At 36.5% G+C, this 17,605-nt stretch overlaps 1 protein-coding gene across 1 annotated transcript in view; it reads right to left on the bottom strand.

The window, feature by feature from the left end:
• Nucleotides 1-936: 936 nt before the first annotated feature.
• Nucleotides 937-17,605, bottom strand: part of LOC141489667 (glutathione S-transferase A4-like) — a 49,883-nt gene continuing 33,214 nt past the window's right edge. The window contains exons 4-7 of the mRNA XM_074190179.1: nt 9,887-10,019; nt 6,739-6,880; nt 4,144-4,275; nt 937-1,667 (exon numbers count right to left, since the gene is read on the bottom strand). Coding sequence (XP_074046280.1) covers nt 1,545-1,667; nt 4,144-4,275; nt 6,739-6,880; nt 9,887-10,019 — 530 coding nt within the window. The 3' untranslated portion in view covers nt 937-1,544. The remainder of the gene's footprint in view (nt 1,668-4,143; nt 4,276-6,738; nt 6,881-9,886; nt 10,020-17,605) is intronic.

A 17,605-nucleotide genomic window follows, 5' to 3' on the forward strand; every position in this document is an offset into this window, starting at 1 on the left:
CTATGGTATTGCCCAGAGGTTCACAACTGTGGTCTTCTATGAGTCAAAGGAGCTTCCTTTGATTCATGGGTTCAGTAGCCACTTTTTTTTACTCTTAGGAGCATAAATAGTCTAAAATGAATACTAGACTGGAAAGTCCTTCCCACATTCATTCATCCAATGGACTAAATCCTAGTTCTGGCCCCAGAGCATTGGTTATGCTAATGACCTCAAAGCATCTACCTCACATTTGCCTAGTATTCTCCTAGGTGATAAAAAAGTGATTAGATTATTTTCCAGAGGTTGGTAATCAATAGAAAATTGGCCCCTGGGTCCATAGAGAGCAATGAAGGGATATTGAGAGGTTAAATATCAATGGGAGCTGAGGAGGAGAAAGAGAATTTTGTGATGTTCAGATAGCTGAGTCAGGCTTTGGATGGATGAGAGTATATTGTTATGTCCAAGTATGGCTTCCCAGCAGCTTGTGCCTAAGCTATGTTGGGGTTTGTAGCTATGTTGGGGTTATCCTGAAGGGTCTTATTTGTCTCTGGGGTTGAATCTGAGATTGAATTAAGATATGAGGGCAAGATTTAAGCAGTAGATGTCCCAGCTTGTGCAGATGAATATTCAGATTGTGTATGAGTGTGTATACCCACACATTGGTACCCTAACCTATGTCTGGAAAGCAAGCAAGCAACAAGAATCCTAAGAGATGCTATATCTGAACAGCAGAGATCTCAACCATCGCAGTAGTTTTTGCATGGAAAAAGAGAAAACCTGCATGTAAAAAAAAGCTCAGTCACTAAAAATAAATAAATAAATAAATAAATACAATATTGGAGAGAGGAAGAGAGAGAGATGGGGGGAGGGGGGGAAGGACACAGAAGGATTTCAGGGAGATCTCAGGGAGGCAAGAACTTGAAATGATTAAATTTACAATTTGCATCAATTCTTCCATAATATGTTTATTTTAACTAAGTTGTAGTACTTCATTCCAAATTATCAGCTACTTGAAAAAAACAACATTATACCAACAGAGCATTTATTGACAGACTTCACTAATGTATTGGTGTTTTCCTGAACTGCTTTATTTTTCTTTTTTATTTATTCTTTATATCAAAGAATGATTTTCTTGGTAGAGAGAAAAGGTTTATTAGAAAATAAAGGTAATATGAAAATATCAAAAAAATCTTTAAAAGGACATATCATACACCACAAAGATAGTTTTAAACTGAATCAACTTTGCATTTGATTTCAACTGTTGTTTTTAGGGGCATCATTAGTTTTATACTCATCTAACATTTTATTTTTGGTTCCCAGAGATAAGCTTCAGTTAATCACTATAATGCTGACTTTGTGCTATTGATAACAATATTGTTAAAATCTTTATACTCTCTACTTCATAGATTCATTGATTTAGAGCTTAAAAGGACTGTTAGGTCCAGGCCTATCATTTTACAGTTAAGGAAACTGAAGGCCAGGGACAAGCTATACAAGCATCAGAGACAGGATTTGAACCCTCATCTTCTAATTCATGAACTGAATCTTTGGTCCACTCTTGGCCATTACATCAGTAGAACCTTCTTCACGGTAGCCACGTAGTGGTCATCTGGTTGGGGTTTCCTCTGACTACCAGGCTGAAGGAATTTCTTAATTGTAGGGATGTTGCTAATTCTTGCTTTAAATGCCTAATTGAAGAAGAAAAAAAAACATAATTTAGAGGTGAGCTGCAAAACAATACTATATACAAGGCATATAAAAAACCTTCCTAAAAGAAAGTTGGGGGGGGCAGCTAGGTGGCGTAGTGGATAAAGCACCGGCCTTGGAGTCAGGAGTACCTGGGTTCAAATCCGGTCAAAGACAATTAATAATTACCTAGCAGTGTGGCCTTGGGCAAGTCACTTAACCCCATTTGCCTTGCAAAAAACCCCTAAAAAACAAAAAAACAAGAAAGTTGGTCCTCTGACCCAAGATATAGATAGAAATATTTGACCTAAGCAGATTGAGACACTGTGTTTGAAGGAAAAATAAGGAGATAAACCAGCTTCTCAGTTGGATATTAGTTTATCTGATTCAAAGAAATATCTACTCAAGGATACCAAGAAGAGAATAGGGTTGTGGGTTCAAAAGAGGTCAGCTAAATTTTGATGCTGCAAAAAAGCAGAGGGAAAGGTCTGAACATAGTCAGTCACTAAGCTCTTAGTAAATAATATATACTAGCCACTGTGCTAAGTACTAGGGGTACCAAAAAAAAAAAAGATTAAAAAAGCTGCTCCTGAGTTCAAGTCTACAGTCAGACACTTAATAATTAATTACCTAGCTGTGTGACCATGGGCAACCCACTTAACCCCATTGCCTTGCAAAAACCTAAAAAAAAAAAGTGCTCCACTCTCATAGAGCTCACATCCTAGCAGGAAAGATAACTGGTAGATAACTATGTAAATACAAGCTGTAAAATAATAATCATTGTTTTTTGTCTAGTCATATTTTTTTTCTAGGTTTTTGCAAGGCAAATGGGGTTAAGTGGCTTGCCCAAGGCCACACAGCTAGGTAATTATTAAATGTCTGAGGCCGGATTTGAACCCAGGTATTCCTGACTCCAGGGCTGGTGCTTTATCCACTGCTCCACCTAGCTGCCCCTGTTTAGTCATATTTTACTCTTCATTACCCCAAATGAGGGTTTCTTGGCAAAGACACTGGAATCGTTTGTCATTCCTTCTTCAGTTCATTTTACAGATGGGGAAACTGAGGCAGATAAAGTTAAATGATTTGCCCAGGGTCGCACAGCTAGTAATATCTGAACTGGATTTGAATGCAAAAAAAGGAGTCTTTTTTGACTCTAAGTCCAGAATTCTATCCTCTACTCCACCTTGCAGCCCAATAATAATAATAATAATGGCTAATATTTATATAGGGTCAACTATATGCTAGGTACTTTAAAAATATTCATTTTTCTAACGAGAAAATTGGAGGCAAACAGAGGTTAAGAGACTCATTGAGGGTTACATAGCTAGTAAGTGAATGAGTAGATTTCAGCTTAAGAAGACTCATGGTCTGGACCTCTATCCACTGAACCGTCTAGCTGTCCAATAATAATAATAATAATAATAATAATAATAATAATAATAATAATAATAATAATAATGATAGCTAACAGGGTCTACTACTAAAGTAGTGCTAGGTACTTTAAAATAGTATATTTTACAGATATATTATTTCCATTTTATGGATGAGAAAACTGAGAACAAACAGAGATTGTGTCTTGTCCAGGATGATATATCTAATAAGTGTCTAAGGTCACATCTGAACTCAAAGTTTCCTGACTCTAGGTCCAGTGTGCAATCCACTGCACCTTATTCTACCCCACTATTCTACACAGAGTAGACCGAAGGTAATCTCAGAGGGAAAACTTTTGTAAGGAGAGAGGGACCCTTAGGCCACCTTCAACAGGTCAAATTTGATATGGGTATTGGAGGAAGCCAGGGATCAGGGTAACCAAGTGATAGATAGAGGTGGATGTGGGGGGGGGGATGAATTTCTGGGAGAAAGCCAAGATAAAGTCATAGAGTTTAAAGATAGAAGAAAATGTATGGCCAAGTGGACCACTGTAACTGGGGAATAAATAAAATATGTAGAAGAATGGTCACTGCTATGAAGGGAATTCTGAGATTGCATAGTCAGTGGATAGCATGAAATACTTGGCATGATACAGAGTATGAGTGAGATGACTTTGGTAAAAGCAGCACTGACAATCTCTATAGAATATATATGTGTGTGTGTGTGTGTGTGTGTGTGTGTGTGTGTGTGCACACACACACACACACACACACACACACACACACACGTTTTGCCTAAGGTAAGTCCTTACTTTAATTAAGAAAAACACAAAACAAAATAAGCCCTTGAAAATTAACAGTGAAATTAGAAGCCCAAAGGATTTAATCCTTTATCCAGATGTCTCCAAAATAGATAGCAAAAGAAGGAAAAGTTAACGGAAACATCCAACTGGTATCCTTAAATTTCTTTTAGATACCACATGGAGTCCTAGGGATTAATTTGGATAGATCACTTCTATTTCAAACTTTTCCTGCTCCTTTTTTCAGATGTATGTTGGGAGATAGATTTCCCCCCTTCCCCCTTCTTCTCCCACACTTAATCACATACCTGTAGCAGAGGAAATTTGGAGAGAGCAGTAGCAGATAATTCTTCTACCATTAAAATAACTTCCAGCAGTTGTATGTCTGCCCAACTAAATTTGTTGCCAACCAGAAAATCCTGTCCATGGTTCTTCAAAATCTGTAGAAGGGAAAGGAAAAGACAATAGCAAAAGGATGTTGGGTAAAAATAAACTTTATCTGACCTTGGCTCAGCAGGACTAAAAGTATGTCTCATTGCTTCATTTGGATTACAGTATTTGTGTGCATGCTTTAGGCAATTAGGTGGCTCAGAAGATTGAATATTGAACTTGGAGTCAGGAAGAATTCATCTTTCTAAGTTCAAATCTGGCCTCAGACACCTATTAGTGTGAACTTGGGCAAGTCACTTAATCCTGTGCCTCAGTTTCTTTATCTGTAAAAATGAGCTGAAGAAGGAAATGACAAAACCGCTCCAGTATTTCTTTGCTAGGAAAAGCCCAAATGGGATCATAAACAATTATGTATATAGTTGTGAGAAAAGAACTGGATTCTTTGCTTGAGCTGGTTTCCTTGGTTGATACTTTAGGCCAAGGTTTAATCCTCATAAAGGCCATTGAGATAAATTGCTTCTTAGTCATGTTATCATAGATTTAGAGCTGGAAGATTTAGACCTCTCTAGCACAACTCCTTTATTAATGAGGAAATTGACGTGAGCAAGAAAAATTAAATGATTTGTCCAAAGTCACCCAGGTAATAGGTGACAGAAGCAGGACTGGAATCCTTGGCTTCTAATTCTAAAATCTATATACTGTTGTTATTCATCCTTTGTTTCCAAAAGCAACCAATGGCATCCCAGGAATGATGCCTTGATTCTCTAGTGAATTGGATTTAAGAGAAGCAGAGTTGCACAAAGTTTCTATCTTCCTAAGTTATCTAAGTTCAGTGACAAGACAAAAGTCAAGATAATTGGTGATGGTCCATCATCTTCGATGTCTGACCAAACTCCATAATGCCTTGTTCAGCCGCCTTCATGGACACTGGCACAAATTGTTCTCATTCACCCATTCCACCAGGGGAAGACATCCCCCTGATTCATCAATAGTTTGAGACCTGTTGGTTACCTCCTCTGTAATAGTCAGTACTGAGTTGTTATCCCCAAAGTGTATCCCTTTAATCAAGAAGCTCATTTCAGCCCCAAAATTGTATGGTAACCTTACAAGCAATATGAAATACTAACTCAAATATTCTTTTTAATACAAATTCAGTTGGGTGAGGGAGAGGAACTCTAGGATATTATCCTATGGAATGGTGGCAAAGACCTTGAAGGCAATGTGCCTCAGAAAGAGGAAAGGACTTGGAAAAGTGAAATGATAAGGTACTCCCCTAAGATACAGTTGATGGGGGGTGCAGTTGGAGGATAGGTTTTTATTGTTGAGTCTTTTTAGTAGTATCCAACTCTTTTTTTTCCTAGGTTTTTGCAAAGCAAATGGGGTTAAGTGGTTTGCCTAAGGCCACACAGCTAGGTAATTATTAAGTGTCTGAGACCGGATTTGAACCCAGGTACAGGCGGGTGCTTTATCCACTACACCACCTAGCTACCACAGTATCCAACTCTTTATGATGCCATTTGGAGTTTTCCTGGAAAAGATACTGAAGTATTTTACTATTTCCCTCTCCAATCTATTTAATAAATGAAGAAACTGAAGCAAACATGATTAAGTGACTTGTCCAGATAACATAGCTAGTAAGTGAATGAGGTTGAATTTGAATTTAGATCTTCTTTATTCCAAGCCCAGTATTCTATCCACTACACCACCTAGCTGCTCCTGAAAAAAAATATTACATGCTTTCAAACTTTTAAATTCATTCAAACAGTTCTGTGTATAGTATTAAAATTTTTCCTTAATATTGGCCGAAATCCATGAAGTTCTGGTCTGATATTGTCTACTCCTTCTGAGACAATATATAAATATTCTCTTCTCACACAACCTTTGATTGAATCCAGTCCAATTCAACAAACACTTCTAAATGTACACTCTATTCAAAACCTCATGCTAGATATTAAGACCGAGACAAAACTGTCCTTGTGTTCAAGGAGTTTACATTCTTCTGGGGGGAAATAACATGAACAGAAATAAGTTTGAAAAGTAAGTGTGAAGTAAATTCAAAAAGAAGAGAACCCCAAAAGGATGAGTGGGGTGGGGGGTTGATAATCACAAATGTACTAATGTAGGAAAAGGTTCTTCAATTATGCTTTTATGGAAGCCAGGGATTTTTTGAGGCAGAAATGAAGAAGCAAATGTATTTCCCCATTCTGATGGAATCTGGTAGAAAAGAATGCAATTAGGAACTAAAATGTTGCATAAAGGGAACAGTTCTCAGGCTAGTCAATCTAGAACAAAGAGTAGGTTCAAGACCAGAAAGAGAAAAGGAAATTTTCATTTCATTTTATTTTAAAAAAATTTTTAATTTATGGAATAAAGCAAACATTTCCACAGATGATTGAGGAGAAAAGGAAAAGAACCTTTAGGTTCTAAAATATTTATAACAGCACTCTGTGATGGCAAAGATTTGAAATTTGTCATGTTAGAGCAGGTGAAATCCTTGACTCACAGTCAGTTACCTTTTCAAAGACAGAAAAATAGCGGCTTTTGGCTTTCTCTACAACAAGCTCAGTCTCCTTCTCCCTTTGTTCAGGTGGTTTGAAATAAAGCATCGCAATTAAGAATATCAGGTCCATGGTGCCATCTGTATACATATCAATCCTGAAAGCAGAGCATTTCAAGTTTTACTCAAAGTTATTCTTTTGGTGCAGTTTCTATATCTACGCTAAGTCATAGGAGCATAGATTTAGAGCTGGCAAAGATTTTAGGTTCATTCCAACCCATTCATTTTATAAATGAGGAAACTGAGACACAGAGAAGTAAAATGACCTACTCAGAGACACACACATACAGGGATTGTCTGAAGCAAGATTCAAATCTAGGTTATGTCTGGCACACAGTTGGTGCTTACTGCCTTGACTAATGCACCACAGCACACTGGCAGAAATTATATTTTTCCATCTGTAATTTTTTAAAATCTCTTTATTTTAGTAATTTGGGTTAGACCTTCAGATAGACCTTGCAATAGTGTTGACATTTCCCAGGTGCTGAGAAGTGACCCTTGTTTACCAAATGCCTTTCACAACTGGCTTGCTGATGCCTCTAATTCTACATTGTTCTTTTACTGAGTAATAAAGTAGAATGATGATGAATTTGAAGATCATCAGGAACACAGGCATACATAGAACAAAGGCTAGATATACCTGACCATGACGGTTTGTCTTGGAGAGAACATCACCATCATGGTGTGAAGACAAAAGCATAGAACTTGGAGTCAAGAAAGACCTGAGTTCAAATCCTTTCTCAAATCCTACTAATTTTGTAACCCCAACAAGTCATTTAGCCTCTCTCAGTCTCAGTTTCCTCATCTGTAAAATAGAAATAATAATCATACCAACCTCACAGATTATCATGAAGATCAAATAAGATAATGCAAATAATGGGCTTTAAAATCTTAAAGTGACATAAAAAGGCTAACTATTATGAAAATCATTATCATTATGATATTTTTTATTTTAAATTTTATTTTCTTTTATTAATTTTTGTGTATGAGGTGAGCTAGGAAGTTATTGAGCTGGCTGAAACCTAACCCATGGGATGTGAAAATTTACTTAAAATAAAAGGCCAAAAAATGAATCAAGGCTTACCAAATAATTTGATTTGGTTTATTTGAAAAAATAAAAATGACTATAAGTATGTAAATCTCCCTTCTCAACCAAACCTTCTAAATATAATATAATCTGTAACTTGATTTAGTTTACATATAGAATCTGTTTTAGGGGCAGCTAGGTGGCACAGTGGATAGAGCCCAGGCCCTGGAGTCAGGAGTACCTGAGTTCAAATAGGGCCTTAGACACTTAATAATTACCTAGCTGTGTGGCCTTGGGCAAGCCACTTAACCCCATTGCCTTACAAAAAAAAATTAGTCTTTAGAATCTGCTTGATTAGGCTTGTTTGTTTAGGGATGTGTGAGATTATGATTCCATTTAAGTTTGCTCAACTTTTGTGATTTATTTATGGGATTATAAATCTTCACTGTTTAGTTTTTATAGTCTAAAAGAACGTATGAGTGCATAATATGTATTATTTCTCTGTCCATCTGATGTAATTTTGCCTATTAAAACCTCTTTATAATTCTAATTATATGCTTAATCATAATAAAACCTAAGATATTACCTCTTTAATTTCTGCAGTATTTCAGCAGCAGTGACCTATCACATGAACTCAAACTCGAGATATTTCTTACCTAACATTATCCTTTCCATCAAAAGACAAGTGCTAATGCTTATCCCTAATGTCTCCTAGAATAATAGCCCCAAGATCAATGCATGTTATTGAAAAACCTGAGTTCGTATCTGGCTGATTCCCAGTGGATGTATTTATTACCTTGGGGAAGTCACATCCCTGGGATTCAGTTACCTTATGTCTAAAATGGAGGAATTGGAGTAGATGGTATCTCAAATCCCTTTTAGTTCTAAATCCTCTGATCCTAAAATATTTCTGGTATAGATAATATATTAAGCCCCTTTAGAAAGTTTCATCTCAGTTTTCCCCTGTTTATTTGGTCCTTCCCTGGGGAACAGATTTTGATAGCAGACTCAAGAGGGAATGTGAGAATAAGAAAGAATGTGAGAAAATTGGGAACTTATAGAGTACAAGAAGAAGTGTACTAAGGCTAGGGAAAAGACCCAGAAAGAAGAAGAGAAAACAATAAAGAAAAACTGTTCCCATTTTTGAATTCTCCTTAGGGTCAGTTTCCCAGTTGAGAAATTACCAAAAATATGAACAAGCACTTTTTAAGGAAAGATATCCAAGCTATTAGTAGTCATATGAAAAAATATACCAAACCACAAATAAATCTGAGAAATGCACATTAAAATACATCTGAGATTTTAGTTCCCACCAGTAAGATTGACAATATAGACAAAAAGGGCAAAAGACAAGGGGAAAATAGGTTTGCTAATCCACTGTTGGTGATGTTATGGTTATTTCAGTACTTCTGGAAAGAAGTTTGAAATTATGCCCCAAAGTTACTACTGCACATAGCATTTGACCCAGCAATCCCATGACTAGACCTATATTCAAAGAGATCAAAAGAAAGACCCATATTTATATCAGTACTTTTTGTGGTGACAAAGAGCTGGTAACTAAAGGAAATGATATTACTAGGGAATGATAAAGATGAAAAACATGGAGTCAGAGAAATCAGAGAAGAATAATAGGAACTGATTGAAAGGAAAGTAAACAGAACCAGAAGAAAAATTATTCAATAATGACAAAATTGTAAAGAAAACAACTTTGAAAGACTTCCAAACTCTGGTCAACACATCAACCATGAATCCAGAAGATCAGTAGTGAATGATACCTCCTGACAGAGATGTGATGGTTTAAATATACAGAATAAGATATCTTTAGGGGCATGATCATTATAAGAATTTGTTTTGCTTGTTTATTCTTATTTGTTACAAGGACTTTATTTTTTTTAACTGAAAAAGAATCAACTTAAAAAATTTCTCTAAGGACAGTCTAGTCTCTGTCATTATCTGACCCACCCTCTTTCTCTTCTAAAAGGTTGACTTCTTCCCAAAGGTTATATCAGAATAGGTTCTCTATTATGGGAAACTTATAGTGGGTCAAAATCAGGTAAGGAAAGAGTTGATACTGTACAATGCTGTTTCTTTCAGGTCTTTCCCATACAGCTTGTATTTAGCAGCCAAGTAGCTAAGAATGGCCCGGGTTTGGGTGAGTTTCATCCCATCTATTTCAACCAAAGGTACTTGCTCAAAGAGGAGAAATCCATCTGTGGAATAAAAAAAAAAGACAAGTTCATTCAATCTCCTTTCCTGGTCATAAGAACTCTTAAAGAAATACATTTGTTATTATCTGACCTAAAGATCACGAGTTAGGATTTTCTATAAAGATTCAGCTATAATTTTCTTAAGGAACACAGTTATTTCATTACCTGTGCCTAGATGAATAAACACTGTAATTAAAAAAACGTTGTACATAGCTAAAATGAAAATGTTTTGCATGACTACACAAGCATAATCTATATCAAATTGCTTGCCTTCTCAGTAAGGGGTAAGGGGAGGGAGGAACAGAATTTGGAACTCAAAATTTTCAAAAATTGAATGTTAAGAACTGTTAACATGTAAAATTGGGGACAATAAAATATTAAATACATTTATTTTGTTTGTTTTTGCAAGGCAATGGGGTTAAGTAACTTTCCCAAGATCATACAGCTAAGTAATTATTAAATGTCTGGTGTCAAATTTGAACTCATGTCCTCCTAACTCCAGGACTTGTACTCTCTATCCACTGTGTCACCTAGCTGCCCCCATATTAAATTCATTTTCAAAAAAGTAAACCAGGGGTAGCTAGGTGGCTCAGTGATAAAGCACCGACTTTGGAGTCAGGAGTACCTGGGTTCAAATCCGGTCTCAGACACTTAATAATTACCTAGCTGTGTGGCCTTGGGCAAGCCGCTTAACCCCATTTGCCTTGCAAAAACCCCATTTGCCTTGCAAAAACCTAAAAAAAAAAAAAAGTAAACCAAAAAACTTCTAAAAAATAAAGTTGCAAAAATGGTTTTCTATTCATGTTTAGCAGAAAAAAATAAAATAACAATCTGACCAAGAGTAGAAGCCAGTAGTCACCAATATGTCCTTAGTAATGGGTTGTGATCCCCCCCAAGTTTTAATGATTATTAATTTCTCAAGAGAAAAGAATAGAAAGAGATCCAAATAAGGGATTAGCTGACCTGAGTTCTAGTTCTACTTTACCATTAACTGGCTCTGTGATCTTGGGCATATCTCTTAACCTAAGATGCATAGATTTGTTTTTAAAATATTTTAATAATTGTGTTTCAATATAATTGACTTTCTTTATAATCCTAAGTATTTTATTTTATGGATTTAAAGACATAATTCTGAGGAGTCTATAGATTTCACTGGACTGCCAAAAGGGTTCATGATTCACAAAAAAAAAATCCATTAACAATGTCTAGTTTGTTATTGTTTTTTAATTGTTCAATTATTATATTCACTTCTTTGTGACCCAGTGGATCATGGCACTAAACTATTCTCTCCTAGGCTATTTCTTGAAATAGTCTCTAAAACTATTTCCAGTTCTATCAAATGTTCAGCATGCAGAAAGAGCACTCCAGTCAGAAGACTGGACTTGCTCTTATGAACCTCAGAAAGTTATTTAACTTCCTGAGGTCTCACTTTCCTCATTTGTAAAATAATGGGACTGAAATAGCCTCTGATGGCTTCCCAGATCTCAATCTATGATGCTACCATAGCAAAGGGGTATTTAAATTAGCATCCTCTTGTGTCTCCACATAATAACACCATCTTAGGCCTTTGAAAGGCCGCATCCCATCCCCCATTTCCTTATTTATTTTTCTAACTACAAGTAATGGTATTTTTCAACAATATTTTTTTATATTTTTTCCCGCTCCCCCAAACCCAACAGAACACAATGTAATATAGGCTCTACATCTATAATCATGCCAAACACAGATCCATATCAATCATGTTATAAAAGAAAGATCACATCCAAACAGAAGAAAAATAATTAGGGAGGAAAAACAACATAATTCATAAGACACTTTTTTTTAATTGAAGATAGTAAATGGTCTGCATTTAAACTCCACAGTTCCTTTTCTGAATATGGATGATATTCTCCATCACAACTCTTTTAGTATTGTCTTTGAGTATTATAATGATGAAAGAAGTCCATCATAGTTGATCATCAATCCATGTTACTGTTAGTATGTATAATGTTCTTCTGTTTCTGCTCATTTCATTTAGCATCAGTTCATATGCAAGTCTTTCCAGGCTATTCTGAAGTCTTGTCCCTCATGATTTCTTATAGAACAATAATGTTCCATCACATTCATATACCACAATGTGTTCACCATTTCGCAAATGGTGGACATCCGTTGAATTTCCAATTTTTTGTCACAATGAAAAGAGCTGCTATAAATAACATGTGGGTTTTCATCCTTTTTCATGATTTCTTGGGGATACAGGCCTAATAGTGGTATTGCTAGATCTATATATAGCTCCAAATTGCTCTCTCCAGAAAGGTTGGATCAGTCACAACTCCACCACCAATACTTTAGTGTCCCAGTTTTCCCACATCCCCTCCAACACTGATCATTTTCCTTTTTAGTTATATTGACCAATCTGAGAGATATGAGGTGGTACTTTAGAATTGTTTTAATTTGTTTGTTCTCCTACTTGGCTTATGATATCACCCTTTATGTCTAAATCCTGTACCTATTTCAACCTTATCTGGTATAAGGTGTGAGATATTGGTCTATGCCTAGTTTCTGCCAAACTATCTTTCAGTTTTCTTAACAGATTTTAATCAAGGAATGAGTTCTTATCCCAGAATCTGGAATCTTTGGGTTTATCAAGCAACAGATTACTATAGTCATATACTACTATTTCTCTTGCATCTAATCTATTCCACTTATCTACCACTCTATTTCTAAGCCAGTAGCAAACATTTTGTTGACAGATGCTTTATAATATAATTTTAGATTTGGTATACCTAGGCCACCTTCCTTGGCATTTTTTCATTAATTCCACAGGGGGTATATTATTTTTAATGTATTTAGTATAATTCAATTTAATGTGTCTATGTATTCCATCTCAAATGTCAGACTCTGAAAAGAAGTAGGCAATTTAATTAAACATTTATTAAGCACCTATAGTTTGCAAGGGCCAGTTCTAAGCAATAATGAAAAAGAGGAAAAAATAAATATGTTCTTACTCCCAGGAGCTTAGTAGAGGGATATGACATATATACAGATAAGTAACAGAAGTGATTGGGAAGAAATGAAAAGATAGAAAAGGAGATGAAAATGTTAGGATGAGGATTATGGAGTTTGAACAAAGACCAAAGACTGTTGCTTTTAATTTAAAAAAAACTTTATCATATGTAATTTTGCTATCTCTTCTACTTTATTTTTTTTCCCTTAAGGATATGATCTCTCTCTCATCACATTCAGCTTAGATCAATTCCAATATCATGGAAACAATGTAAAGACTAACATAACAGACTGTCTTCTGTGGGGGGGGGGGCAAGATTAGGGGAAAAATTGTAAAACTCAAAATAAATAAACAAATTTTTTTAAAAAAGAAAAGGTTAGGGAGGTCAAAGGAAAAAAGATTTCTATGTTGGTATCTCTGATTTCAATTCATCAAATTAAGTTTCTGTAAGATGAAAATGTGTCTTATAGATTGAGGGCAAAGCTTGCAAAAAGGAAATTCTGAGTGCATATTTCACCCTTGAAACAAACAGTTTTAAGATCATGGACAATTAACTTAAACCTCTCAGCATCTTCTATTAGAATAGGAATCCTTAATCTCTCTCTCTCTCTCTCTCTCTCTCTCTCTGTGTGTGTGTGTATGTGTGTATGTGTGTGTGATGTGTGTGTGTGTGTGTGTGTGTGTGTGTGTGTGTGTGTGTGTGTGTGTGATGGACTTCTTTGTCAGTCTGATAAAACATATGGACCTTTTCTCAGAATAATCTTTTTTTAATGCATAAAATTAAATATATAGGATCACAAAGGAATCCAGCTAGGTGGTACAATAGATAGACTACTGGAATTCAAATCAGGAAGATTCATCTTCATGAGTTCAAATCCAATCTCAAATACTTTCTAGTTGTATGACCCTGAGAAAGTCATTTGACTTTGTTTCAGTTTTCTCCTGTAACATGAGCTGGAGAAGAAAATGGCAAATCACTCCATTATCTTTACTAAGAAAATCCCAAATGGAGTCATTAAGAATCAAACAGGGGCAGCTAGGTGGCGTAGTGGATAAAGCACTGGTCTTGGAGTCAGGAGTACCTGGGTTCAAATCCGGTCTCAGACACTTAATAATTACCTAGCTGTATGGCCTTGGGCAAGCCACTTAACCCCACTTGCCTTGCAAAAACCTAAGGAAAAAAAAAAAAGAATCAAACAGAACTGAAATGATTCAACAACAGTTACAAATCAAATCTTAAAAGCATTAAATAAGTGTAAGTTTTTTATGGTTTTATCAGAGAGGGAAGGGCATAAATTTGTCCATAAGCAATCGAAGAAGGAGGATACTAAGAAAGGAGCAGTATCGGGGATAGAAAAATAATACCTCACACTAACATGTACTGTACAAAGTGCTTTCAAACACATTATCTCACTTTAACTAGTCAACCCTGTGAGGTTAGGTAGCAATTATTATGCTTCAGATGAGGAGAATTCCTGTCTTGCCCAACACAAGACATCAGATACTGATCTGTTAGAAGTAAATCAACCTTAAGGAAGCCAGTAGGCTCAAATAATTGTATTATGTATTAAAACTCAATTTTCTATCTTTTCATAGGATTCTGAGGCTTATACACATACTTTCCAGATCAACTGCTTTAACAGAATTTAATTCTGTTCATTCACTGAGCTAGCTAGACTCAGCTCTACAATACACCAAATCAATCATATTATTGTTCAATGGTTCCAGTCATGTCTGATTCTCCATGACCATATTTGAGGTTTGGAGTGATTTGCCCTTGTCTTCTCCAGCTCATTTTACAGATAAGGAGACTAAGGCAGACAAGGTTAGATGACTTGCCTAGGATCACATAACTAGTAAGTGTCCAAAGAAAGATCTGAAATCAAGTCTTCTCCAGATCAAACACCCAATGGGCTCCTAGTAGCCCTTTCATCATATAGACAAGGTCATTATACAATTGTCATATATAGTGTTACAGAGTGGAAACTAGTATAAAGCAGTTAAAGTTGTACTTTGGTTACCAGTATCCTACCTGTTCCCTACCCTGAGCCCTACACATTTCTATAGTTTCACTGATTACTTGATCCCTCTTCCAGGTCCTGGACTCCTAAGCTTAAGGGTCTTATCTCATAATAAATAAAGCACTGAAATTGAATTCAGGACAACCTAAGTTCAAATTTTGCCTTGGACACTTAACTATTATGTGACCCTAAACAAATAATTTAATGTCTCTCAATCTCAGTTTTCTTACCTGATAAATAATCTTGCTCTTATCTGAGGGTAATAATCTCACCTTCCTCAGAAGATTATTTTGAGGACCAAATGAGATCATATGTGGAAAACTCACTTTGCAAATTTTAAAGTGATCTATATTGTGCTCTTCTCTCACTAGAGATGGGCCATATACCAAGACCATCTGACCAGAAGACCCATGACAAACTGGAACTTATATCCCATAAGTATCAAAATCAGCTTTCCACTGGTCATATGGGTTATCACCAACCCCTAAATAGTAAACACAATACAGGTTCTCTCTAGTTGCTATCTCCCTCTACCCTTCCATTCTTCACTCCTGGAGCCTTCCTTTCTTGTGTAAAAGTGGAACAATCACTAGATTTTAGTCAGAGTCTTTAAGTTTAAATTTTGATTCTGCTATTTACTACCTGTTTGACCTTGGGCAAGTCCCATCCCTCCTGCCTGGGTCTCAGCTAGGTGGCACAGTGGATAGAGTCTCAGACACTGACTAGTTGTCTGACCCTGTGCAAGTCATTTAATCTCTGCCTGCTTTGGTTTCTTCATCTATAAAATGAAGATTATTACACTGCTTAGCTTCCAGGGTTGTTATGAAGCACAAATGAGATATTTTTAAAAGTCTTTGGAACATAGTAGATGCTTAAATACTTCCTTCCTTCCCTTGCCATCCTCACTATTCTTCTCCTCCCAAGTCTCCTCATCTATAAAATGAAGAGATTGAGATTGGATTAGATGACCTGCAGGATCTTTTGCAGGTCTAGATTCATGATTCTATGAACTTTCCTGACCCTGGGTGAATCACTTATCTTATGTGGACCTCACTTACCTCATCTGTAAAATGAGAAGGTTGGAAGAGACAGCTTCCAAGGTCCCTTACGGTCCTAGATCTGTGACCTTATGATTCTGTCCACCTACATGATCTTAGTAAGTTGCAATAACATCATCATCATCATCATCATCATCATTGCTAACATTTCTATAGTGTCTACAGGCACCACATAAAGAGTTACAATTATCTTATTTGATCCTCATCAGAACCCTGGGAGGGAGGTGTTATCATTATTCCCATTTTACAGATGAGGAAACTGAGACACTTAAGTGAAACATTATCTGAGACTGTATCTGAAATCAGGTTTTCTTGACCACACCTGGCTCAGGCATGACTAGGTGACCTCTGAGGGTCCATCTTGCTCTAATGCTTCTCTGTTTCTTCTCATACTTCTATTGTTCACTGAAACTAGCCTTCTTCTAAAGAAACCACATACTTGATCGAAGGTTGGTTTCTCCTTTTATTAAAACATTCTGACATATGACACAAAACTTGTTTCTCACTGCTTCTTTCAGAAAAATATTTCCTTTGCTAGGTGGCACAGTGGATAGAGTACTGGCCTTGGCATAAGGAGGATAGGAGTTTGAATCTGACACTTACTAGCTATATGTCCTTGAGCAAGTCATTTAACCCTATTACCTCACATCCAGGACCATCTCCAGTCAATCCTAATTCATATCTGACCACTGGACTCCAGATGGCTCTGGAGGAGAAAGTAAGGTTGGTGACCTAGCACAACACCTCATATCTAATTTACATGCCTGTCATGGCATTATCTCCCTGATGTCTTAGTCTTCTTTGTGAACAAAGGATAAACAGTATCCTCTGCTCTCATCATACAGAAACCAACTATTCTTTAAAATTCTCTTTATCCTGTCCAGATTCTTGTTGCCGTCATCTCTGACCCTGCCCCATTCCCATCCAGACTGAAAGATTAGGCCTGTTTCAGTCTTCTCCCATCTGGTCTTTGTCCCTTCATATACTCTGGTATCCCAACTGAGGTCTCCAAATGACCTCAATCATAGTCAAATCTCAGAACACCTTCAGGTGGTAGAATTATCCATTACCTATCCATCTGTTTTACCAGCTGATATTTAGTCAGGATGCCAAACAAAGAAGTATTCCCAATACTGTTAAGCTTAGGTATAAGGTCTTGAGCTTCAAGCATGTCCTGGGATGATGGCCTCACCTACCATTATAGAGAGAAGGAAAGATAGGTCAAGATCAGACACAGCAATATATGGACAGAATAGTAGAACAACCAGCTCCTTCTAGAAGCTCTCAAAATAGAGTAAACATCCTGTTACTTGGTGGTTTTACTTAATGGCATATAATGTTTTCAGTTCCACAAAAAACTACTCTTCTACAAAGATCTACAGATGTGCTTAGGGTCAGACATGAGTTGGAGGATGAGGAGAATAGGAGTGGGGAGTAGTGTGTGAAAAACTGAGGAAGGTGAGCTTCCAGGCTTCCCTCATCACCCCTACCAGCCCCCCAGGGCTGACCCTGAGGTCTCATCAA

Source organism: Macrotis lagotis, chromosome 5 (assembly GCF_037893015.1).
Source record: "Macrotis lagotis isolate mMagLag1 chromosome 5, bilby.v1.9.chrom.fasta, whole genome shotgun sequence".
NCBI lineage: Eukaryota > Metazoa > Chordata > Mammalia > Peramelemorphia > Peramelidae > Macrotis > Macrotis lagotis.